The sequence below is a fragment of the Cygnus olor genome, chromosome 6 (genome assembly GCF_009769625.2).
Source record: "Cygnus olor isolate bCygOlo1 chromosome 6, bCygOlo1.pri.v2, whole genome shotgun sequence".
Classification (NCBI taxonomy): Eukaryota; Metazoa; Chordata; class Aves; order Anseriformes; family Anatidae; genus Cygnus; species Cygnus olor.
In genome coordinates this window covers 11787015-11812450 of record NC_049174.1, presented here as the reverse complement: position 1 = coordinate 11812450, position 25436 = coordinate 11787015, and the positions used below count along the sequence as shown (strand labels likewise).

At 39.7% G+C, this 25436-nt stretch overlaps 1 protein-coding gene and 1 long non-coding RNA gene across 6 annotated transcripts in view; one reads left to right on the top strand and one right to left on the bottom strand.

The window, feature by feature from the left end:
- ADARB1 (adenosine deaminase RNA specific B1) overlaps positions 1-24937 on the top strand; it is a 76271-nt gene extending 51334 nt beyond the window's left edge. For all 5 annotated transcript variants that reach the window (XM_040561759.1, XM_040561758.1, XM_040561760.1 and 2 more), the window contains 6 exons: positions 453-621; positions 1158-1306; positions 1522-1690; positions 11465-11646; positions 20910-21088; positions 21867-24937. In XM_040561759.1, coding sequence (XP_040417693.1) covers positions 453-621; positions 1158-1306; positions 1522-1690; positions 11465-11646; positions 20910-21088; positions 21867-22043 — 1025 coding nt within the window. In that variant the 3' untranslated portion in view covers positions 22044-24937. The remainder of the gene's footprint in view (positions 1-452; positions 622-1157; positions 1307-1521; positions 1691-11464; positions 11647-20909; positions 21089-21866) is intronic.
- LOC121072284 lies at positions 11641-19561 on the bottom strand. Its single transcript, XR_005821105.1, has 3 exons — positions 19524-19561; positions 14979-18707; positions 11641-14943 (listed from the first exon to the last, which is right to left on the bottom strand). It is a non-coding gene; the product is annotated as an uncharacterized LOC121072284 (long non-coding RNA).
- Positions 24938-25436: the final 499 nt, after the last annotated feature.

Genomic DNA, 25436 nt, shown 5'->3' with positions numbered 1-25436 from the left:
GATGGTTTAATACCCTTCTATTCTGTCTTTTTTTTTAAATAAATCAGTGCCTTTTAATAATACAAATTTCTAAAGATGCTGTTAATATCTGCATATATGGCCAAACGGTTGCCATGCTGTAAGCCAACTGGCTGCCTGGGCTCAGAAAAAAAGCATCGTCTTTGGAGATCAGGCTTTAATAACTCTTCCTGAAGCATCAATTTTTCCCTGCAGGTTTTCAATGTCTAACTCATCTGAGCTCCAAAATGAAGAACTCACAAGAAACATAGATCATACTGGTAGAGGGAAGATAAGTCTGAGTGAAGCTTTTGGTTTAAAGAAAAAATCAGAAGAAAAAATATTTATTGAAAAGAAACAAAGAAAAGAGCCTTGTTTGAATTCTGCAGGACGATCTCTTGCTAAATTGCTTGTGATTTTAATTGCATCTTCATTCTAAAATTTTGTTTTGTCAGGTACAGATGTGAAAGATGCTCTGGTAATAAGTGTTTCTACAGGAACAAAATGCATCAATGGTGAATACATGAGTGATCGTGGTCTTGCATTAAATGATTGCCATGCGGAAATTATATCTCGACGGTGCCTGCTTAAATTTCTATATACACAACTTGAGCTTTATCTAAGGTAAGCTTATGGGAAGATAAGCTGACCACATGGAGCTGTAAAGCTGTCAGAAAATGTCTTCTAATTATTTGAATCTGAAACACTTGTCCTGACATGCCCTGCTGAAACGAACTGTGTAAAGTAACACCTGCTGCATTAGAATGTTTAACTGAGAACTGAAGCTCTTTGCCCTAAAGTTTGAATTGAACAAAACATGTATTCAGTTAGGTGTCAATCTTGAGAGGAAAGCACAGACAAAATTACAGGGAATCGTTTTGTAATCTGTAAACAAAAATCTAAATCAAAATAATCTCAAGTGATCCGATGTGTGATGTTGTTTTGTTTTCTGGTAAATCCCTGAAAGCTCACTGGGGAATGTAAAAGGCTCTCTATTTCTTGCCTCCATTCTTTTTTTCATTTTTTAATTTGTAATAACTTGTTAGAGTTATATTATAAGATTTCCAGACATCATGTGTTTAATGCCTGTTGAGACTGACCAGCTTATATTATTTGTACGTTAATTTTGGTTTTGACTATATTTTTGTTCTCTGTTTCAGCAATAAAGATGATCAGCAAAAATCCATTTTTATCAAATCGGAACAGGGCGGGTTTAAACTGAAGGAGAATGTGCAGTTTCATCTCTATATCAGTACGTCTCCTTGTGGAGATGCTAGGATTTTCTCGCCACATGAAGCAGCACAAGAGGGTATGATAGCAGTAGTATTCTAGTATTGGAGTTTAAAGTATTATCTGAGCATGTACTAGTGATATGGTTATGTAGCTAAATTGCAAAGAGTGATAGAAATTGTCATGTAAGCCAGCAGCTACATAGGCTTTAATAGACTCTTCTTATTGTAATGCTATCTGTAAAATATTTTGAGAATATTTTTCAGTTGATTGTAAGCAGTTTTTGTCGTTTAGATCAAGGGGACAGACATCCAAACCGCAAGGCAAGAGGACAGCTACGAACAAAAATAGAATCTGGGGAAGGAACAATCCCTGTGCGCTCTACTACCACTATCCAGACGTGGGATGGAGTATTGCAAGGAGAAAGGCTACTTACTATGTCATGCAGTGACAAGATAGCAAGGTGAGATGCTAAATAATTGTTTTTTCAGTGGAATAAGAATGGAGGGTTGCATGACAGCTGCAGTGAATGTGCAGGTTATTGCTTGGTTTCCTTGCTTAGATGTAGCATGGCTGCAACTCCAGTTATGAAGCTCTGATTCTTCACCTGCAGTTGGTGTCAGACCTTCTGCTGGCTTCAGAGGCGAGGTGAAAACATTATATATCATTTTAGCAACTTAAGTCATGACAGCCTTGTTTTGTAATTTTCACTGGAAAATATCAGATGAATGCCTTTTTTTTTTCTAATGTAGTATGGCATTGGCAACACAGTGTCAGTGCAATAAATCTATTAGCTGTAGCTGATTAATTTCCTCTGATTATATATATCCTTGTATATCAATAGTACAGATGTGTTCCATGGATAAATTTAGATTTTTATTATTTTATGCAGGGAAAAAGTGTTCCAGTTAAAAACATGTCCATTGATGGTCATTTTTAATTTCTAGCTTCAAAATTATTTTAATGTTAGTTTTAATATTTTACTGTAAATAAATATTTTGGTTCCAGTACTAGTACTTTTATTTATACTTTATCTGATATATTCTTATTCTTTGTTGTCATTACTGACAGACAAAGATTTTTGAAAACTGTGGACAGACAGATGACACCCTGTACCCCACCCCCAGTTTAGCAGCAGTAAGCTTTAAAAAGTACCAGAGGTCTGAGAGAGTTGCTGGAAGATGGTAGTATTATTTAAATGAGCCTGTCTGATTGCAGCCTCTTTGTTCTCGTGAAATAGATGAGAAATGCCAAGTTTTTCAACTGATGATATTTTAATTATTTTTTAGTTAAAAAACCTGTGCTGATCTGTCAAGTCATACTTAGTCTGATTCAGAATTTATTAAGTCTATTTTAACAAAGAAAATAAGTGGAAATATAATTGTGAACTGTGTACACCAAATCAAAAAATACAGGATGAATGTTAGGTGATTGCTTTTTTCCTCTAGTCTTGTCTCAAGTAATCAGCATCTTTACTGAAGGAAGACACTTTAGTTTAAATCCTTCTAACACAAATAGATAGGGCCACTCAGAAGCCACCGTATTGGGTTGTTGAAAGGCAATTTTACAAAAATGACATTGAAGTTTTTTAATAATATTTTCAATAGTTCATCAAATGGATTTCCCAGCTTCATGTCAATAACTTCTCTTAACCATCCAGTGTGGTATTCATGCTGCATTCATTTGACTTCTTTTATCACATCATCGTTGCTGTTAGTGAAATTAAAACTTGAAGACAGTTATTGAGCTAGAACACATTTGACTATTTTGTTGATTTTGTGTGATGCAGAACAGAATCCATCTCTCGCTTGCGTAGCTAGCTGTCACCTCTCCTTGGGGCTAATGGGAATAATTTTGTTTGTGCCAGTGAAGGAAGCAAATAGAACCCCTTGACACAGAACAAAGACTGTATGACGGGTAAGGAGGCCCAAATTTTCATATTCTTTTTTTCTTTTCTGTTTTTCTTTTTTTTTTTTTTTTTTTTTTACATTTCCCTGACATTTATGACCATGTTTTGTCCATTTAAATTTGAAAGAATGCATTGCTATGTAGTTTCCAACAGTCAGTGCTCCAGAATGCCCTTGCCCTGTGCACTTCCACTGAGCTTTCCAAAAGGTTCATGGTCCCAGCGTGGAAAACACATGGATGAATAAAGCGTGCAGGATTGCATGTGCAATCCTGAGCAGGAAAGCTCTTTGTATCTGAACAGCCATATCTGTGTGGATTATATGTATAACCCAAGCTGTTACTTTCAGCCTCTGAGTGCTTTGTTGCAGTGTGCTGTCTAGCACCCTCCTGAGCCTGGTAGGAACCCCCAAGAAACTTGCAAAACTTCTGTTAAACTTCTCTTTTTCTGGAAAAAAACAAACAAACAAAAAAACTAAATAGTAGAAGGTCTGTAGTTACTGCTGCTCATTACAGTGATGGGCAAAGCTCACCGTTAGTAACGGGTGAGCTCTAATGCAATAGTGGATGGAATTCCTTGGGCTGACTTCAGGTGCTGATTGTACATTGGCAGACTTGGCCATGCTGAGCCAGGGTTTGGATTGTGCCACAGGCTGAGTACAGGACGTGTGAAACAGGCTTTGGCTGTGGAACAACATGGGTCTTCTGCTTCCCTCCAGACAGCTCAGCTCACCTCTTCTTCACCAGTTTAGTTGGAGGCAGATACTCAGCACCCCTAAATGACCTCCTGAAGGGACACTTTCTGCTTGTGCTGGAAGAGACAGGGGAAAAAAAAAAGAGAAAAAGTTAAGAGATATGGGAGCTGTGCTTTAGGTAGGAAGGAAATGAGGGGTGCCAAAATCTAACTTGCACTGATGTCACCAGGAGAAAAATGAGAAATAGCAAAAGGCCTGCATAGGTAAAAGTGAATGTAATTCCTTTTGGATCAGGAGCATTAGAACAGGATTGTCCTAGTGTGTTAGTTCATGGCGATGTTTCAGGGTGGTGATATTCTGTGACAATAATACCTTTTGGGGGGACATTAATATACATGCATTTGTTTTAAATGTATCCTAGGCTTTATTATATCCATGGTGCTTTATTATGCATATTTTTGTCATTCTCTGATATGTTTTTCCCCCAACATTCATTTCAAGTTTTTCAGCTTTGAATAATTACTTAATTTCTCACAAAACATTTCAGTTGAGGTTTGCTGTCTTGCTAAGCAGAACAAAATGGTTTTTCACCCTGTTTCCTAGCTAAGAAGGCTCTAGGAATTAAGAAGTGATTTAATTAAAAAGTGGTCCTGTTGTATAAAGGAGAAATTATTGGTGCTGTTCTGCTCTAAAGAATGTTACTTCTGATAATCTTTGGTGTGAAATGACGTCATGTGCCCATGTACTGACCTTGTTTTGCAGTATTTAGAGTGGGATATCCGAATGGAAGTTTATAACTGTCTGTCTATTTCCCTGATGGCTTTTCCTTCTTTACCCCACCATCCAGATTTCTTGGACTGATGAGGTTGCACAAAAAGAACTTAAAATCCTGTATGTGCTCACTAAAGGCTGTACGTATGTTCTGTTTGTGCCCATCAAGCTTTTTTCAAGTTTGAGAGTCATTTTATAATGGAAAGCTCCATGACAGAGCTGGTGTGATTTCTGAACAGTTCTTAGTCCAAATGACGGATTAGAATGCCTTAATTTTGATACGTGATGGCTGTGTGATGCCTAGGTGAAAAACCTTGGGGAAAGCAGCAGGAAAACACTACCCAGCATCATGTAACCACTCAAACCAGTGACTTGAGTCTTGGCCCAGGCTCACCAGTATGCCACAGATCCAGGCAACACTGGGAGAGCTGGGACAAATCAGAGCTGTGCAGTTGACAGCCTAGGTTCAGCTACAAGGGAAAACAAATTCTCTTGTCTGTAATTGAAAATCTGACCTCAAGATAAATAAAAAGACGCTTGTGAGAAGTGCTGCTGTAAAAGATCATAGGCTTCTTGTGCTTGGTGACTTGTGTCAGTGTGGGGCACTGACTGAGCCACTTGAGGTAAAAGACTGACTCCGGTTCCCATGACGATGTTGCTTCCTGTGTATGCTGTGAAAAGGAGGCACCGATCATAGAGATTCAGTTAATCTCGTAGGAAAGCAGAGAGAAATCAGATTTGAACATGGCAGAAAGGAGGTCATGTTTAGATTAATTAAATCATCTCTTCCTGTTCATTCTGCAGCATCTAATAGCATCTAAGTGGTGAATATAGAATAGGAAAACCAATGAGTACGATAATTTTGTAAAATCACATGTCCCCAGGGTGGTGCTCAGCTATAAAACCCTGGTTGTAGCTCTCAAGCGAGCATGCTACACAGAGAGTAGCATCTGTAAGTAGACAGGAGCTGACCACTATTAATTTGCAACTTCATTGACCAAAAGTTATATATGTATTTATGGATTACTTCAGTGCAGGTGAGGCAGGAGGCAGGATGTGAATCCAGCTATGTTTGTGGGAACAGGCAGTTGTTTGCTGTTGTGTAGGCACTACTATAGGAGACTGAGACTTGGATTGGAAATGTTCGGATCTACAGAGCTGTTGTTGGGGTCTAGTCTGTAAAGATGGTGAGATGTTGCAGTTGGAAACAGCATTTCTGTGAATGCCTGTGTGCAAGGTTACTTCGTAGATGAGGTAGAGGACATGGCAAAATCTTGATGACGGCAAACATTTGGTCTTTTCGTCTTATTTTGTACCTAAGTGTTCCTGGGGAATTCTAAGCTGTAAAGCAAAGTGTGGACACAAAGCCTGAGCTATGCTCCCAAGGAGACAACTCAGCAGCATTTTCTAATTGGTGTAATTTTTGATTCTGAAATCTGAAATTTTTCAGATCACTGAATTTTTTTATGCAAAACAAATACTCACTAGAAAGCAATGTTTTTATACAAGAAAATACTTCATCAAAAACAATTATCTGTTGGTACAATTTTTATGGAAAATTTTCAACAAAATAGTAGTGTGTAGGTCAGACCAGATGTAACTTGTTTCTCATCACAATATTCGCTACACCTTGCATCATTTTGTTCAGCAGAATAGCCCCACTGAAATCAATGAGTTTATATTACAGAAAGAAGTATCATTGGTTTGGTGCCTACTCGCTTTCTAAAAGCAAGCTAACTAAAAGCTAATTTTGGGAGTATGCTTTCCGTAGTGTATTCTCTGATGACGACACTGTTTTAGGAGATTAACATTACCCATGATGAGCTGCTGCATTCTCCCTGCGTACTGCAGCTCCCTGCCTCTCTCAGTGCAGTTGTTTATGGAGCTGTGCTGTAAACCAGATAAGAGAAACTGCATTTTCAAAATACAAGGTCAGTGCTGTGACTTACAGCACAGCTCTGGCAAGGCACAATGCAGGGGCAGCACCTGATGGTGCTTTTTATGTTCTGACCTTTCCAGTGGCAAGCAGCTCTCTACCTGCCTGTTTTTCAGTACATATATATATATATATATATATATAAAACTTGAATCATGTCACTGGTCTGACTTTATGGAGAGCCATACAAGCAATTAAATTAGAAGACAGAGGAGCATCAAGGTTGTGATATGCAGAGTCCTCTTCAATTAGACTTAGTCCTGGGGGAATGATGGAGTACAGCTTCATGCTACAGATTACAGCATCCTTTGTCTGTAATCCTCCCTATGCTTTTTAACTGTTTGAGCTGCTCAGTGGCCAAATTGATGGATAAACTTATCATTTCTATTGTCTTGTCCCAGAAAAGCAGCATCAGCTAATATGTGTGGTGATGGGAACACAGCAATTCTTAATCCAGGTGCTAGTAAGGGCCACTGTGATATGTCAGCTATTACATCTAAGGAAAATGGAGAGCTATGGTTTTGATATGTAGCTTTTGTTTACCTTCTTATGCTTAAGTACTTTCCTAACTGTTACTAGAAGAGCTTTAGAATATTTTTTTTTGCCCTGCCAAACACAGTAGTGGTTATATATCATCTCATTGAGGCCCTGGTAGAGAGTGAAGCAAACTACTTGGTGACTGTGTCATGAAAAGCTGCTCGGAAGTGAAGAGAATCAGGTTAGGACAAGTAAATAAGCTTTTGTTTGAACGCACTGGCATCACATCAGGTTGCCTTTCCATGCATTGTGCATCACTTGCAGAGCTGAAGGTGAAGGGGATATTGCATGCTGCTGAACCTTGGATGGTGCTCAGCTGTGGGTATCCCTGTCTGCACAAGATGCCCCACCTTCCCTTGCATTAGAATTCTGTCTCACTGGTGGAGATCTGACCAACCAAACAAATGCGATCTTACTCAGGTACTGAATAAATCACCATTAACTGTAATGAGGTCAAGACACACAACTCAAATAGAGGCACCTGTTTTTAAGTGTTAGCCTAGAACTAAATCCTGTGGCTTGTGGTTTGCAGCAACATAAAAGCTGTTATTTAAAACATTAATTTTGGTTTGAAATTTTATAATCCTTGTGAAAGAAAATCTCTTAATTCTTGTGGTAACTTAAAATCTGAACATTCAGAATATCATATGAATTTTATCAGAATATGTCATCAGAGGCACTGGTTTTATGCTCAGCTAGACGTATTTTTCCAGTGTAAAGTTTTACACTGGAGGATGTCTCCCTGCCTACTGAGGCTCTTTTCCCCTTCAGCAAACTCTTCTCTGTGAACTGTACCGTAGGCATTTCAGTATTGCCATTAACATAATGCAGCAGTCCAGCATTCTGTCTAATCTTGTGCTTTAGTGCATTTTTGTTGTTGTTGTTGCAAATGTCGTGCCATTTTTTTGTTTTAATGGTGAGACAAGTTATTGCCTGGGTCCAGTATGCTCTGTGATCTGCACAGTAAGATATGGACCGAAGATCAAGTCATTTTGTGCAGGAGTACTGCATCTTTGCCCATGGCTGTTGCAGAAGTGATTTTAACTGCTGATTTAGTGATTGGAGACATTTCTGCCACTATCACGTTTTAGAACCATCAAATGTTCCTACCTGAGCACTGTGCCATGGCCAGGGTCGGCGTCCATTCTGCTGCAGCGTGCATTGCAGAAGAAAGCTTTGTTTCTGTGTTATAAAACCAATGTGAGCATTGGAGGGTCTGGGTTTGCAAGCTAGATTTACATAGCATTGGTTACTTCACCCTTTTCTCATACTATTTTACATATTAACATGAAGAAAAAAAAACATTTTGTTAGGTGTTTCTTTGGCTTGGTGGAAAAGGCAATACAAGAAAGCTGGAGAGGGACTTTTTGTCAGGGAGTGTAGTGATAGGACAAGAAGTAATGGCTTTAAACCAAAAGAGGGTAGGTTTAGATCAGCTATCTGGAAGAAATTCTTTACTCTGAAGGTGGTGAGGCACTGGAACAGGCTGCCCAGAGAAGCTGTGGATGCCCCATACCTGGAAATGCCCAAGGCCAGGCTGGATGGGGCTTTGAGCCACCTGGCTCAAATGGCAGAGGGGTTGGAACTGGATGGGTTGGAACTGGATGGGGTTTAAGGTCCCTTCCAACCCAAACCATTCTATGATTCTATCCTGAATTTATTAACATTTTCTTTGATAAATTTTTCACTCTCAGCTCTGCATCTCATGGTTTGTAATGAACCTATACAGATTTGGCCCACTAACTTCAAAATAAGTTTCAGTAAATTTTAGTGCTAAATTGACAGCTTTTGTTGACAAACATTCTGACATGTCATGCTTGTAAATTGGCAGGAAGAGTCAGTTTTACCATTTCAGGTTTCAAAAGGCTTGTGTCTTTTTGAAAATTGATGCATATTATTGGTATAGCTACTTCTCAGTTTATATCTGTAGAGGTTGTTTTTGCTGTATGTGCTAATGTGAGTGAGAAATTAATGTTAGCCAGAAAGAAGTACAGTATAAATAGGAAAAAGCAAGAAAGCCTCTGCATAATCCTTTTTGCCTCAGTTACAATCTACGGAACTTCATTTGGGTTTCATGTTTATCTCTGACTCACTGCCAGTTTCTGAAATGGTTATTTATTTCTATGGATAATTATATCTTTTATTGTAACACTTGAAATTTAAAGGTAATTTAATAAACCTAATCACTATCCAACCCTGCCTGATCAATTTTACGAGGTTGAGGCTTTGCGTGTATAAATGGTTTCTACAAACCTTGTATTTACAGTTGCTCTGAATCCATTGCTCACAGTGATAAAGCCCACCCCAGCAAAACCAGCAGGCACGTGCAGTTATTACAGAATAGGAATTAACTGTAATACAGGTTCGTGTAGTTCACCTTGCAGAAGTTTGTTCAAGTGTCTAAACTCCTCATTTCAATTAAAAGACAAACTTCAGCTTTAACTTTGCCAGAGAAGGTCACCAAGTGTGGAAGGTGGGGAAGAAGCAGCAAAACACAAACTCTAGAAATACTGAAGATGGAAACAAGGGAAAAAGGGGTCTGGCAAAGGTTTTGTTTAGGGAGCCATGGCTTGCCAGAGGAATACTCTGGCTTTTTTTTTAAATTTCCATCCATCACTCAAGTACTGTTGAAGAAAAATAAGATGTAATGCGCCTAAGCTAAGGAAGCTTAATTTATGTTTCAGATACAATTGTAAGAACCCAATTTGCTATGATTACTCTTGGATTCTTTCCAAATGTTTCTTCCATAGTATTATCTGTCTGTAGTAGTCCATATCCTTCTCTATCCTGCATGTAGGTAATATTTCAAATAACAAGAAAACACTATTGTGATCTATTTGGCAATTAACATACCTCTGTGCTTACAAAATTCTAGTCAAGGCAAAGTCCTTAGAAAGTCATCTCAGTACTGGGAGGCAATAATTTTCACTTGATACCTTTAACCTTATGTTTGGCTGTTCATTGCATTTTCACTGTCATACAAAATAGGCCATTATATAATGTAATAGATACCTTACTTTTTGTTAGTAGAGTATTTTTACTCATACATTAGGGCCAGCTTTTTTAATGACAGGTGAGTAAGCTAATCCATACTGCCTCAATTTTTACCCTCAGTAAAGATATGCAAATAAATTGTTTCCTCGGACTGCAATTTTTGTTTTACCCTTTCTTCAAAATTTTGCGAGACTTGTAGCCAAAGCATATAGTTCAGTTTTTCACAGTAGTGAAGCAGTTGTACTATACAATTTCTAGCCTGAACTGATGATGTATAGCCATGCCATCCCAGCACAAGGTGCAAGAAACACTTTTAACACAGAGTTCACTCATTTCTTAGGGGATCCTTGCATCTCATATTAGGGTGTGTATTTTAATAAGGACAACCATTTCATATGAGCACAACAGCTTCCGTTGTGCTATTTTTAATTTTTATTTTTATTCAAGCGCCAAAATAAATTTTCCTTCTGCTTGGGTACCCAGTCGGATGTTGCAGTTGTACTCAGATGCACTATTTTAATAGTGACAAATTGTTTGCAAGTATACCTCAGAAAAGAGGTTAGTGGAAATACTCTGCGGGAATCTTTGAGATTTTAAAAGGTGTTCCATATGGGTTTCATATGATTGTCACATATAGATTGAGAGCCAAAACTTGATTAAATGAACACAGATACAAAATCTCTTCAGTATTTTGCTCCTATGCATGCTAGATTCCTGCTACTGGACCTGTTCGACTGTGGGTCACAATGGTGCAGACAGGGATTTGCGGTTGGAATCTGTGAAGCAGCTAAAGTAAGCAGAGAGTACCTGGAGATTATTTTCCCCTGCCCACGAATATTGCAGGCAACTACAAATATTCTTTCTGACAGCAGGATGTGGACAGTTTGGTTAAGATGTAAAGAACAAACTTTCTATGAAGGTGATGAGGTACTGAGGTCTTGCAGACACAATCCCTGTGTTGTCAGAATGATGGTTTGCCCACTGCCACATGTATTTTGGAGGCATCAGCTACTGTTTCTGATTAAGGATCTCACAGTTTGGCTTTCTCTGATTGAATGATCCTGTCCATCTCTGACATTAGGGTGCTGCAAAATGTATCACCGGGCACAATAGAAGGGAAGTGAGGTTATGGAATCCGCTCCTGAAGTGGATGCTGACAGTAGACCTCTTGGTTGCCTTGCTCAGGATTTTGCTGAGCATCCCATAAACCGGTCTCTGAAATTCCAGCAGGTGTCACAGCTATGTTACCATAGCCATGTTCTGCTCAAGAGAGGAAAGGTTGAACGTCTGGTCCATTGTGATTAACTGCTGTTATGTCTGGCAGATGTTACTTGTTCCATTAAAAAGAAAGTTTTTTTTGTTTTTGTTTTGTTTTGTTTTGTTTTTCCCTCCCTCTTAGGTGGAACGTATTGGGTATTCAAGGAGCCTTACTTAGCCTCTTTGTGGAGCCAATTTACTTCTCTAGCATCATCTTGGGGAGTTTATATCATGGGGATCATCTATCCAGAGCCGTATACCAGAGGATAGCAGAGATAGAAGATCTACCACCTCTTTATACACTCAACAGACCTTTACTTAGTGGCAAGTATCTAATGGAGAAGGCTGTACCGGTAACTAAGTCTGTTCCAGTAGCAATGTGATTTTGCAGTTCTCAAAACCTTGCAAATTATGTACTGTGAGTAAATTGCTTTCTGGTTACAACACAGAAGATACTGGCTAAGCCTAATATAGTTATTTAGACAGAAATATCTATCAAGAACCTTTCATTAGTTAAAGGGTGCCAAAAAGAGCTGGGGTATGAACTGGATGCAGTTTCATGTAATTGCTGTCTACAGTGTACCTTAGCAGTATGTGAGGCAAGTTGAAGGTTTAGTGAAACCTCTTATCATCCATGGGATAGCGTGTTAGCTCTCACTATCACTTCTCCTGCCCTTGCAGATATTTATTGAACCGCTGCATCATTTATCAGCATGACAAAATACATGTGTTTGGCTCACAATCTCTAGACCAGTAACCAGCTAAAAATGGATGGAGAGAATGTCTCAGATGCTATTGGTTGTGTTTTCTTTTGTCATCATTCTGTTGGATGCAGCATTAGCATTAATTAGCATGGCACCCAATTTGTTTGCATGTCCCAATTATCACAGTATTTTCACTTCCACATTGTGCATTGTGTTAATGCACGAATGCTGTATTCAAATTCTGGTGGCATGTCCCTCAGAAATATTTTTAATATAATATTAAGTGTTAGCTGACAGACGGCAATGCAGTAAGCCCTGGCAAGTGATTAGCAGCTGCTGTTGAGATTTGTAAGTGTTGTTCTTTAGCATTGCACTGATCCTAGACTCCAGTGGGGCTAAGAGGACTGGCACTATTTGAATTAACAGGTCATAACTTCAAATTGAGCCATGACTTAAAAAAAAAGTTCTGAAGTATCTTAAAAATTTCTAAAACTGCTAGTTGCAGTAGTGTTGTAAAAGCTTTAAAACTGAAATCTCTTATATTACCTATCATTGTGTGCATTGCTTTGTTCTGTAGAGCTTGGCTTTTGGCATGCCTGTTTATTTTCCGGGGGGGGAAAAAAAAAGATTAGAATTTTAAAGCATGTTTAAAGCTTGACGTGAATGCTAAAAATAAATATAGAGTGTGGGGGGAAGAAAGCATATCAAACAAACAGCTTTTTATTTTATTTTGTTTTAAAGAAAGGTAATTAATAAGGATTCCCTGAACCAGGATGTACTAAAGTATTGTGACATAATCATCCTTACAGTAACAAATACGTAATAGTGCCAACACTCACAGTACCTAATATTTGATTGTTGTATTGGCTTAGTAGCTGATGTATGGACTGTTGCTGCCTGATTTCTGGGAATTTTTATAAACTCTTCAAGACAGCATGGTGGGAGGAGCTTCTGTTGTTCTTTTCACAACATATAATAGCACCTTGGCTTCTTAAAAATCATCTTTCTGAAATACTGTTACCATCCATTTGCCATGAAATAGTACCATCTGTTTAAACAGTTCATCCAGAAATCGCTGATCAGTAAAGAGTGTTCAGAAATGTTCTCAACTGTTGAGTTTTTATGAAAACGCATGTCTCAAAATGTACATGAAGGTTGTTTGAGATGAAGGACGGAGGAGAATTACTGTGATGAATTTCCTTCAAATGGATTAGTCTTGAAAGCTGCTTTTCTGATCCACACTGTTGGATTCAGCTGGGACATATGTGTAGCTACACATCGACTCTTTGATTCACTTATTTGACACTGTATTCTTATCTGCAGTACATGCCGCAGGAACAGCTCTCCCCAGTTCTGAGTTCCCCCTTATACCACACATACAATTGTGCTATCGTTTCTCATTTCTAACAGAGGAATGAACTAAAATAGAAATAGCTGCTCAGTTATGGTATTCTGTCTTTCCCCACTGTTTCTCACCTATTTAGCTGAGAAAACACTATAAAAGCTGTTCATAAAACAACTTTTAAGTCTGCAGGGCCAATTGCATTAAGATGAAGCCGGACTAAACTATTATTATCTACTCTATTGGTGAAAATTGTATTTTCATCAAATGTTCTTTCTTTCTTCATAGGAGACTTTCTACTTATACATCCCTTTCCCAGCAAGTTGGGTGGGAGCATGTGTAACGGAGCAGCTGTTTTTCAGTTAGGGGTGTGGGAAACCCTTATGTTTGTAGAAAGTTCTTTCCCTGTATCAACTCTTGGGAACCTTGGTTGCAGTACCCAGTCTTTCAGGATGCCTTTAGCACCACAGCACAGAGGGCATGTGAGCTCTCACTGAGAACTGGTCAGTTCAGTTGAGAGACGACAGGTTAAAATCTTGTGAATTTCTGAATAACCTGAAAAGGGAACGATTCCTCATTCAAATAAAATGATGGTGATCGTATAAATCTGCCAATAAAAAAAGGTACCAGTCTGCAGGTTAATCTGCTAAGGCTTTTTGGAGCCGCTTTTTGGAGATAGGCACAAAGAAGTTAACCTGGCACAGAAGTAGAGCAACAAAGCAAATGCTCCATTTAGAGAATCTGTCCTTGAATATCCTTGAGAGAAGTCATCATTAAATGTAAAAGGAAGTCCATTGCACATATAAAAAGCAAGCTCCTTTTCACTGGAGGCAACTTGTGTGAAAATAATTTCATCAGGTTGTCCATGTTTATGGTTCCTGTCTGTGGAGCTCATGTGCTCAGATATCTCAGCCTCATGGACCTGGGCTAATGGCACCTGCTAGGGTAATGTTTTTAAAGCAGATGGTAGGGTAGGCCCAGATGTCCTTCATGCTCTCCTGTCAGCAATATCTACTAAACTCAACAATGAACACTGACCTTGTGCCTGTTTTTTCTGGATAATCCATTTTTTCTTAGCTGTGATTATATTATTTCAGCCAAAGTTAATGATATCTGTTAAAGTTAATCATCTACTGATTATCTTGTCACCAGCATAAGAGATGTCTTAAGTAAGACTAAGATGTTAAGGTAAGATTAATCTAGCCCAGTATTCTTTTCCCACAGGCAGGTATGCAGTGATAAAACAGAAGAAAATGGTATGCCTCTGCAGATACCTCCTGAGAATTGCATCAGTAATCTGTGAATCGGAGACTTCCTGAGCTAGTCTTTGTGTTTAAGAATCCTTAATAGATTATTTTTTTTATTCATGAATTCCTGTTCCAGTTTTATGAATTGCTGTAAACTTCTTAGTTTCCACAACCTTCTTTAGTAAGGGCCATAGTGTTTTTAAAGACTTTTGCAATAGCGTTTACTTTTTACTAATTTAATTAGATGTTCTTTAGTGCTCTGTATGATACAGGTACACCATGTACCATATAGGTAGCAGTTGTTCCATGTTGCCTTTGTCTTGGTGCTCTACCAAGACATCTCTATACCACTGATCTCTATACCACTGATCTCTATACCACTGTGGTATTCCCACTAAGTCCTATATTTTCCAGACTAGAAAGTCTTAGTACACTTTGTTTTTTCTTGCAAGAAAAATACTCCATGCAAGGGTCATCTCTTTCATTTTACAATCACATTTTTGGGCTGGCAAAACCAGAGCAGCACATGATACTCAAAGTAAGGTAGCAGTAATTATTTGTATGGTACTCTATTTTGTTTTGTATTCCTTCAGTAATAATTCCCTGCATTCACTTTGCTCCATTTATTACTGTTGATCATTGACCTGACCTTTTGATAGAACTGAATATTCAAAATCATAGAACCATTTAGTTTAGAAAAGACCTTCAAGATTATCAAGTCCAACCATCAGCTTGATGACAAAATTTAGTGGTGTTTTGAATCTATTGCTGGTACCTATACACGTAAGAGAAAGTTGTATTTATATCTTCGTCTAGAAGTCTTTCCCTTGCTTACAGTACCATTATTAAATTTAATGACCATTAAAGTTAGTTTGCAGCATGTTTCTTAAATAGAACATCTAAAATTGGAGGGAGCAAGGATCATCAAGTCCAAGCTCCTGGCTCCACACAAGACTTTCTTAAAATCAGGCCCTATGTGTGAAAGCTTTGTCCAAGTGCTACTTGAACTCCATCCAGCAGGCTCAGTGCTGTGACCACTGCCTTGGAGAGCTGGTTCCAGTGCCCAACCACCCCCTCAGTGAACAGCCTCTGCCATGTGAGTGTGAAAAGAGCATGAGTAAGCTGGTAAAGAAGTGTAATTTATATCCAGTATTTGCTGAAAGAGCTGTACACAGCCTAGATATATTGGTCTGGGGAGGGAGTCACTCACTAGAGGAAAAACATTAGGCAACAGATTTTTCTTATTTTATGCTTCTTAAATAGAGTGCTCTTTCATACTAACAAGAAAAGGGGCAAGACATCTTTTTGCAACACTAGAACCATATCAGATCACTGTACTTGGTCTGTAATGTATGAAACAAGCAAAGGTAATAGTACAGATATTTTTAAGCTAAATAAAAAATATGACCGACTGACCTATTTGTCATGAGGTGGCAATTTTTTAGCCCTGTTGCCTCAGTAGTTTTGATAAACAGTTTTTAGGTTAACAAGTTCACCAGTATGCTATATTAAGTAAATGGGTCTGTTTCACATAAGCTTCACAAAAAAAACTTTGAATTTATATGTTTATGGAGAGTCAGAGTTGAGATTCCTTTTGTGTATGCCTACAGTTGATAGGTCTTTAGGTGCAGACCTTCTGTTGGGTGCCACTCTGTGGCAGGGTTTGTTTGCTATGCAACATTTGGACTTTAATGGTGCAGGATGAGTTGTGTTGTGCATAGTCATAGAATCATTAAGGTTGGAAAAAGCCTCCAGATCATCTGGTCCAACCATCACCCTAATCCCAATATCACCCACTATACTATGTCCCTAAGCACCATGTCCAGCCTTTCCTTAAACACCCCCAGTGACAGTGATGCCACCACTTCCCTAGGCAACCCATTCCAATGCCTGACTGCTCTTTCTGAGAAGAAATGTCTCCTAATTTCCAACGTGAACCTTCCCTGGCACAACTTCAGGCCATTCCCTCTAGTCCTATCACTAGTTACCTGTGAGAAGAGGCCGACCCCCAGCTCCCCACACCTTCGTTTCAGGTAGTTGCAGAGAGCAATGAGGTCTCCCCTGAGCCTGCTCTTCTCCAGACTAAACACCCCCAGTTCCCTCAGCCGTTCCCCATAGGACTTGTGTTCCAGGCCCTTCACCAGCTTTGTAGCCCTTCTCTGGACACGTTCCAGGGCCTGAATGTCCTTCTTGTAGTGAGGGGCCCAAAACTGAACACAGCACTCGAGGTGCGGCCTCACCAGAGCAGAGTACAGGGAACGATCACCTCCCTGGTCCTGCTGGCTGCACTGTTCCTGATACAAGCCAGGATGTTGTTGGCCTTCTTGGCCACCTGGGCACACTGCCGGGTCATATTCAGGCGAGCATCGACCAACACCCCCAGGTCCTTTACCTCTGCACAGCTTTTGAGCCACTCTGCCCCAAGCCTGTAGCACTGCATGGGGTTGTTGTGGCCAAAGTGCAGGACCCAGCACTTAGCCATGTTGAACCTCACCCCATTGGCCTCTGCCCATCGACCCATCCAGTCCAGTTCCCTCTGTGGGGCACTCCTACCCTCTGGCAGATCAACACTTCCCCCCAACTTGGTATCGTCTGCAAACTTACTGAGGGTACACTCAATTCCCTCATCCAAATCATCAATAAAGGTATCTTCTGCAGTTTTTGGGACATGATGCGTAAATTAATTGCCAGCCACTCAGAAAGCAGAAGTTTTGACAATCTTTCCTAAAAGAAATCAGAGAGTAACTCTTTAGGAATTTTTCTTTCCAATTTTCTTTTTTTTTTAATTTATATTTTAAGAAAATGTGGAATGGTGACACTGTTGCTTATTATTTACTTGTGGTTTACAGGTAATCAGTCATAGTGATGAGGTTGACATAAGCCAAGCATAAAAATATGACAACATCTGGAAATTCAATATGATTGATATTTTAAAATGTTTATTTATTAAATGAGGAATTGGTTTTAGTAAGCAAACTGAATTTTGCCATGTCATTCAAGATCTAAGACCTTGTAGCTTTTGTGCATGCTCAGCTCTGCACCCCGCAAGTGGGTGTTTTACTCAGAGGTGTTGTAAGACCAGGGCCAAGTGAGCAAGTCCTATGTTCATCTGCCTTTAGGTTGGTTTAATTTGTTTATTAGGTTGTATTTCAAATATCAGCAAGAAATGCATCTTGCTGCAATACTTATATTGAATTCATACAAATTTACTAGATTTTATTAGGTGTAAAACCTAGCAGAGACTGAGATCTCAGAGTACATTTGGAATAGGCTTGTGTTAAAGTAAAAATGGGATCTTTATTAGAAAGGAAAAAAAGAAGAAAAAAAACACAAACGCACGTGTTTGTTCTCCTCTGATGAGACATCCTAAGTTTTGCCACCCCTGTAATGTCTGTGAGGTCTGCTGGATCAAACCCACCGCACTGCACAGCATTTCTGTAGTGCACAGCCCAAACCACTTGCTGTGCTGATGCCCTTGGCTGCTGCATGAGAACCCTGGGGGCAGTGCTGGAGTGGTCCTGATACGTGTCTGGGAGATGGGCTGTGTATGAATTGCACTGGCTGTCATAATCTTTAGGCACAGTACTGTGGTAATATATATGGTGCATTTCTGCAGCATTGGGCTGCTGTGGGGGGAATAAATCCTGCCTTTGGCAGCCTGGGCTGGTCGCCAGCCTCTCTTCACACTTAGATTAGATTTCCAGAAAGCCATCTTTGACAGATGTTGCAAAATCTAACATCTGAGCAAAATGATCTGAGGTCTCCCTTAGCACTTGAGCCCTGCAGATCACCATTTCTGGGTGTATTAGGTGGCAATGGGCATGTAAAATGGGGAGGCAGCTGAATCACAACCAGATTTATGCTGAAAGACTCAGTTGTCTGTTGTTTTTGGCTTCCTGCACAGGATGTTGAGGTTGGGGCTGACTCTGTCTAACTTGGGTGCCCACAACATCTGTTCCTCTGCCAATGCTAATCACGTCATTGTCCCTATTTAGTTGGTAAGAAGAAGGAGGTGCTATCACATCAGACATCCTCTGCTGAAGAGTGACAGAGTTCGGTCAGACTCCCCTGATGCGCTCCTCTTCCCATAGCCTGGAAGGAGGAAGGTTTAACAAAGGAAGTCACATGTTGCTGGTTCCCAGCTTTTCTTTCAGGCACTCATTTACACATTTAGAAACATTTACGGAGACAGCATCAAACTACATTTTTAAGACAGTTGGATTTATGTAAAAATAATGGTAGCTTTTCATGAAATAGGCTCAACAGTTTTTGAAACGTAGATGCCTCCAGTTCTTGATTGGCAAGACATCTTGTCATCTCATACCACTGTGCTGACCTACCTCCGTTTTTACAAGGGAATGTAAAAAAGCACATTGTAGGCACTTCTAAATAAGGATGACTTCTCCAATAAGACTGCAGTCCCAAGTTGCTGAATAATTGTTTGTGCTGAAACATGACTGGGGTTCATAGTCTTATACTTGTTTTGAAAAGAGAAGTGAAACACAACTAAACTTTTACAGTAGCAGAGTGAAAAGGAATTAATCAGACAGTTAAAGCTGTCAAAACTTTTCTTTATCTGCCCTGTCCTATACTCAGCTAGTGCTGCTACTGAGTGGGCTTTGAGGGCAGTGGTTTCTTGTGCAGGAGCATAGCAACATTTTTTTCTGCTTTGTAGTTATCAGCAGGGTAATAACTCCTTCATCAGTTTGTCCTGCAAGGCAGACCTGAGATGCAAGTGTGTTGTAGTTTAACCCAGCAGGCAGCTAAGTACCACACAGCCACTTGCTCACTCCCCCTCAGTGGGATGGGGGACACAACTGAGAAAGATAAAAAGACATGAACTAATGGGCTGAGATAAGGACAGTTTAGTAGGAAAGAAAGGAAAAAATGCACAAAACAATTGCTCACCATCAGCTGACTGATGCCCAGCTGGACCCCGGGCAATGTCAGTTCCTCCCAGCCAGCTCCCCACAGTTTTATTCAGCACGATGCCGTATGGTATGGGACATCCCTCTGGCCAGTCTGGGCCAGCTGTCCTGGCCCTGTCCCCTCCTAGATTCCTGTGCACCCCTAGCCTCCTTGCTGGCAGGGCAGCACAAGAAGTTGAAAAACCCTTGCCTCTGTGTAAGCACTGCTCAGCAACAACTAAAACATCGGGCTGCTACCAGCATTATTTTTGTCCTAAATCCAAAACACAGCAACATACCAGCTACTAGGAAGAAAATTAACTCTATCCCAGCCAAAACTAGGGCACTGTCTCCAAGGCAGCTAAACCAAAAGCCCACTGATGCCCTTCTGGGTCCTTGAAGTACCCTCTCCTGAGGCAGTCTGTGCCGAGGATGTATGGAACCTCTGGGCCAGTCACAATGGGCTGTTCTTGCCCCTTGTTCCCAGTTAGGCTCACTTCGGCCTCCAGTACAGTTGGCTGTCACTCCAGAAATACAGATGGGTTCTGCCCCTTTGTAGCTTGGTGGCATTAGGGTACAGTGTACACAGGTGTCCGCTAGAGCCTTGTACTCCTGTGGGTCTGATGTGCCAGGCCATTGGATCCACGCAGTCCAGTAAATCCAGTTGTCCCTTTTCTCTGCCTGGCTGGAGACAGGGCCCCTCTAGTCCTGGTCATTGTGTTTGAATTTGTTACTTGCTTTGTGTAAACGTGAATCAGACATCCCGTCATTAAGGTCAGAAGTAAGATCATCCTATCTACTCTATCTGGAAAACTGCCTACTGGACAGTGGAGCAATTTAAAACACTCTATTAGCTTTCTGGATTCCACATTTGTTCAGGGGTGAATTCTAAAACCTTGGCTCTGTGTAAGCACTGCTCAGCCACAACTGACAACATTAGTGTGTTATCAATGTTATCTTGATCCTGAATACCAAATGCAGCACTATACCAGCTATTGTGTAGAAAATTAACTCTATCCCACCCAAAACCAGAACAGTGCAGTAAGGTGCTAATATCACTGTCCACATGGAACTGTGTCACAGACCTCTCTCCACAGTCTCCTCCACTGAGGAAGCTGGTTTCTCACAGCTCCAGTAATGTACGCTTGCCCAGCTAGGAATGACAGTGAAAGACCATTTTTAGCCACAATGAAAATGAAATACGTGTGGCAGTATCTCCATGATTCAGTGAAAAATCTGCAGGAGAATGTTCTCATAGTAGAAGAATCACTTGTAAGAATGCCTAGCGATGTGATTTCAGTAGCTCTAGTATATTGGTTACTACCCAGTAAGAATAATCATCAAGAGTCATATTTATTATTGTCATTAAATCTCTCTCTTCTTTCAGGTATTAGCAATGCAGAAGCACGCCAACCAGGGAAAGCACCAAACTTCAGTGTAAACTGGACAGTAGGAGACACTTGTCTTGAAGTTATTAATGCTACAACTGGCAAAGATGAAATGGGTCGTGCATCTCGCCTTTGTAAACATGCTTTGTACAGCCGCTGGATGCGTATTCATGCAAAGGTACATACACCAAAGTGCAAGATTTTTCACTTCTAAATGGTGTATTCATGTGCTACTTTCTGTATCTAGAAGCCACTTTATGAGCCTGTCTTAAACTGAGCTTAAAACTGCCACTAGCTACCAGCCTATGTAGTAATGGAAAACAACACATTTATTTTTATTATTTTTTTATCTTATAATACCTGGTACAAAATTCATGCAAGGGTCTGATAATCTTTTGTTATAGTGAAGTAAAAACAAAGGGTTCTAACTCCTTTGAACTTACTTTAATTTGTTTGGAAATATAATCCCAGTTTCACTGAAATGAAACCTACGTAGATTTCATGCTGTCCTGTCTTAGGAAGAAAAGACACAAGAAAGTATCCATTAACGCCTTTTCAGTGTCTAGGCTTCTTCTGCTAAAGGATGTTGATAATCTGGAAGAAGCAAAAGGCATTCTAGCTATGGTGGAACTACCACAGCAATACTGAAAAGTGAAGTCCAGAGTGCCCCTCTCTGGATGTGGTACTGCTCTGCAGGGGGGCGCACTTTTTCTCTTTGCTTGGAGAACTGAAGATGCAGTTAGGTGTGATGAGGCTAGATACAGAGGCTAGATTCCAGATGGCTGGAAGGAGAAGCATATAGTGTTTTTTTTCAAGCTCGTCTGCCTTTGCCTGTACATTTGGTTTAGTACTTCGTTACCTTGTTTAATAATAGCTGTTTTAATAACTCAGTTACTCTTGAGCTGTTTGGTTGAATAGATCATTTTCTCTCTTCTTGTCTTTTTTAATCTGCACAGCTTTCCTCCAGCTTGCGCTCAAAGATTCTCAAGCCTAACTTGTACCATGAAACCAAGCAAGGAGCCACTGAGTATCAAACTGCCAAAGAGCGTTTGTTTAAAGCATTCCTGAAGGCAGGACTTGGAGCCTGGGTGGAGAAACCCATAGAACAGGATCAGTTTTCTCTCACTGTCTGATTCACAGACTGCACATCACTTTGAAAAGGGAGTTGCTTTGGAAATCCTGGTGTCCAGCATTGCTTTCTGGCATCTCCACAGCTGTTAAAACATCTTTTTACTGTTTGGAGTTTTTTTTTCCCCCATTTTTTAGGAAACTTGATGGTAGCTGTTTTTATTTTGCCTAAGTATTGAAACTCAGTGATAATCTGATACATAATTGTGCATTTTATTATGGGAAAGTCATTTCTGGTGTATTTCTGGAAATACTTTTACTGTAGAAAATTTGCAGTAAGGCTCTCCTTACAGTATACAATGACTCATTTTTTCTGGGTTAAAATATTTTTTTTAATTCAATGTCATCAAGTGCATGAAGAAATTAAAGTTTCTTTGGATTTTACACCACACTTTTAGGAAGTAGCTTAATTTTTTAAAAAGAAATTAGGTGACAAGACTGATTCTACTCCTCTGCTAACTTTTGAACTGCATATAGACCATAAAGCCAGAATGAAGTCTGGACAGCTAGTTTTTCCCCACTTCCTTGCTCTTTAAAACCAGCTGCTGAAAACTTAAGGTCTTTGATGTATGTATTTATTAGTCTGTGATCCAGTTTTTAACATGCAGCTTTTTATTCTGTTTTTAAAAATACATTTACCTTCCATTTACACAAATTGTGAAGTCTTTTTTTTTTTTTACCCTTGTAAACTGGAAACAACAAAGTAATTATTTGTAAGTTAAGAGGTTTAGTCTATAATGTGCAGAAATCTGTTTAATCTGTTTAGAATTAGGTGATTTGTACATCCCAGAAACTCATTAGAATATGATCACAACTATAACATGTCAATTCAAAAAAAAAAAGGAAAAAGAAAAAGAAAAATTATTCCATTTTAAGGGTACTAAGCCTGAATTGCCAAAAACAATCACTCACTAAGTATTAATTGCTCTCTTCTAGAAGAAATGAAAAGCTCATGTATGGACAAAAAGTTGTTAAAACTTCTTTCCTGTGAGTTACATTTCCTTTCATTCAAGTTGTGTCCCTTTGAGATTTCATTGCCTTTTGCCTTTATGTGTGTGATGGTCCTCATGAAACTAATTAGGTAAGTTACTCTTAAATGTGCATTTGTTTGCTTTGACTATTACATGTTTTTTGTAAAGATGTAGACACTTCAGCTTTATGTAAAAATGTAAGATAGAAGGGAAATATTTTGAGATCTGTTTAATTAACTGGTGTATAGAAGGCACTTTTAAAAACACTTTTTAGTACATGATGTTTAGGAGTGGATTAGAGAATGCCTGCTGTCATTTCTCTGCTCCCACAGTCTGTGTCCAAACACATCCTGTGGCTTGTACCTATTCAAGAATCCTATGTGCTTTCTGGAAGGCCCCTTGGTGATTCTCTGTCATCCTTTTGCAAACAATGAAGGTCATGTTTTGTGACACAGGACTTTGTGACGCAATACCCAAGCCAAGTGTGTTTCAGCAACGTTGCTCCAGCTGATAGGTCTTGTCCCTCAGCTCTACATCACCACCCCTTCCTGTGCTGCATTGGACATCAGATCAGTGGGCTGGTCCATGCTTTGAAGTCAAGTTAAGACTTATTTTTAGGCCCACATTGGGTCAGAGATCCAGCTCTGAGTCATGTTGGCACATCTGCGGAAGAAGTGAAGTGGAGCACAGGAATCCCTGCAGCCAGCTTCATGACTAAAGCCTGTGTCTCATGCAGTCATAACTTAAGTTACAGTACCTCAGACCAAGTGTCTCCTGGGGGTTAGCAGCTACTTTGCCCATTGGAGACTTTGGTATAAAACCAATTCTGGCCTATCACGAATGCTGAGGAGATGTGCTGCTTTGTTATTGCTTGAGTAGGAGCCTCTTTTTAACTTCAAAAAATGGTCAGGCCTGATAATCACTTGTGCATTAATTTAAGCCCCTTGGCTAGTGGCTGGAAGTAATGTGTTGAGAAACTATCAGTGAATTTTTGATGGTATTATGGATAATAGTGAGCACTGCTGCAGGAAGGCAAGCAAATCACAGTGGTCTAGTGATCCCTTCAGAAAAGACTGATGCTTCCAGAGGTTACTGCCTTTTCCAGATGCCAGTGGAACAAATGTTATGAACCATAGTAGACAGACTGCATAAATTCAGCCTTGTTGGCAACTCTAAGCTGTCCTGTCTGTTTCTGCATTAAAACCAGGAGTGTTGTCACACCTGTGCTAGTCCCACAGAGCAGAAGGGCAGCAGTTTCTGAATACAAACTAGGTTTTTGCAGACATGATTCCAATAAGGCTCAGACCAACTTATTCTAAAAGTAATTTATTTGTATTTGGTCAGATTTTGCAAGCACTTGGGCATTTACCTTTGAGATCAGTCCTGTCTCATTAATGTTGCAGAAATTCCTTTGCGGCTGTAGGTAAATATGTGCATACATCCATACAGTATCAAGGGAAAGCTAGTTGCACCGTGTACGTTTTCTTGGGATTATTAATGTTACTAAGTGAAATACACACTTTTAAGGGACCTGGTCTATTGACAAATAATGTTTGTTGATAATTTCAAGCAAATTATTTTTACTCATCTTTCTGAAGTACTCATTGAAAAGTTGATTTTTTTTGAAGACTAGGAAAGTATTAGCTCAAACTATTTTTTTTATGAAGTCATGAATATAAGCAATATATTTAAGTATTATTATAGACATAGTTTTTTAAGCTGTTCAAATGAGTGATTAAAATGAAACTGTAAAGGAAATCTGTTCCATGCCAAAATCTTTTGATGAAGGAATGGTGTCAGGTTATTTATAAGGAATGAGTTCTCTTGTTTATAATTCCAGGATTTTAAAAAGAAAGAAGTTTTTCAGGGTTGTATGCAATCCATATCTGTCGTGTGGGAGTCAATAAAATACTGCTTGGCTTCCTTCATTTGTTTGTTCCTTTTTGTTCAGTTAATATGTGAAAAGTTGTGAGGGAAGACCTCAGTCCCCTCAAGGATGTGACTTGTCACGCTGCCCCAGCCTCTGTCCTGTCCCCATTTCACCCAGCGCCCTTATGGCGTGTGCCAGGTGGAGTTGTGATTGCTGATGCTCCTGTATTCTTCATAAGTCACCATCACTGAGCATGAAAGAATAGTGATGTATATAGTTTCGAGCAATCACAAAAGATAAGACAATTCAGCTTCCAGCAGCTGCCAAATTTTGTGGCTGACCTTTCTGTTCAGAGCTGTTGGTTTCCTGTATGTTTTGGAAGGCTGAGCTGTCTTTCTGAAAAGCTTCGTTGTGCTGGGTGGGCTGGGTGGGTGGGAGCTGGCCTAAGCAGAGGTCTGCAGTGCCACTCTGGGAGCTGCTTTTTTTTTTTTTTTCTTTTCTCACTTTTGAGTGAATATAAGTTTTTGTCTCAGGATCTTCAGAGGACTTAAATAAAC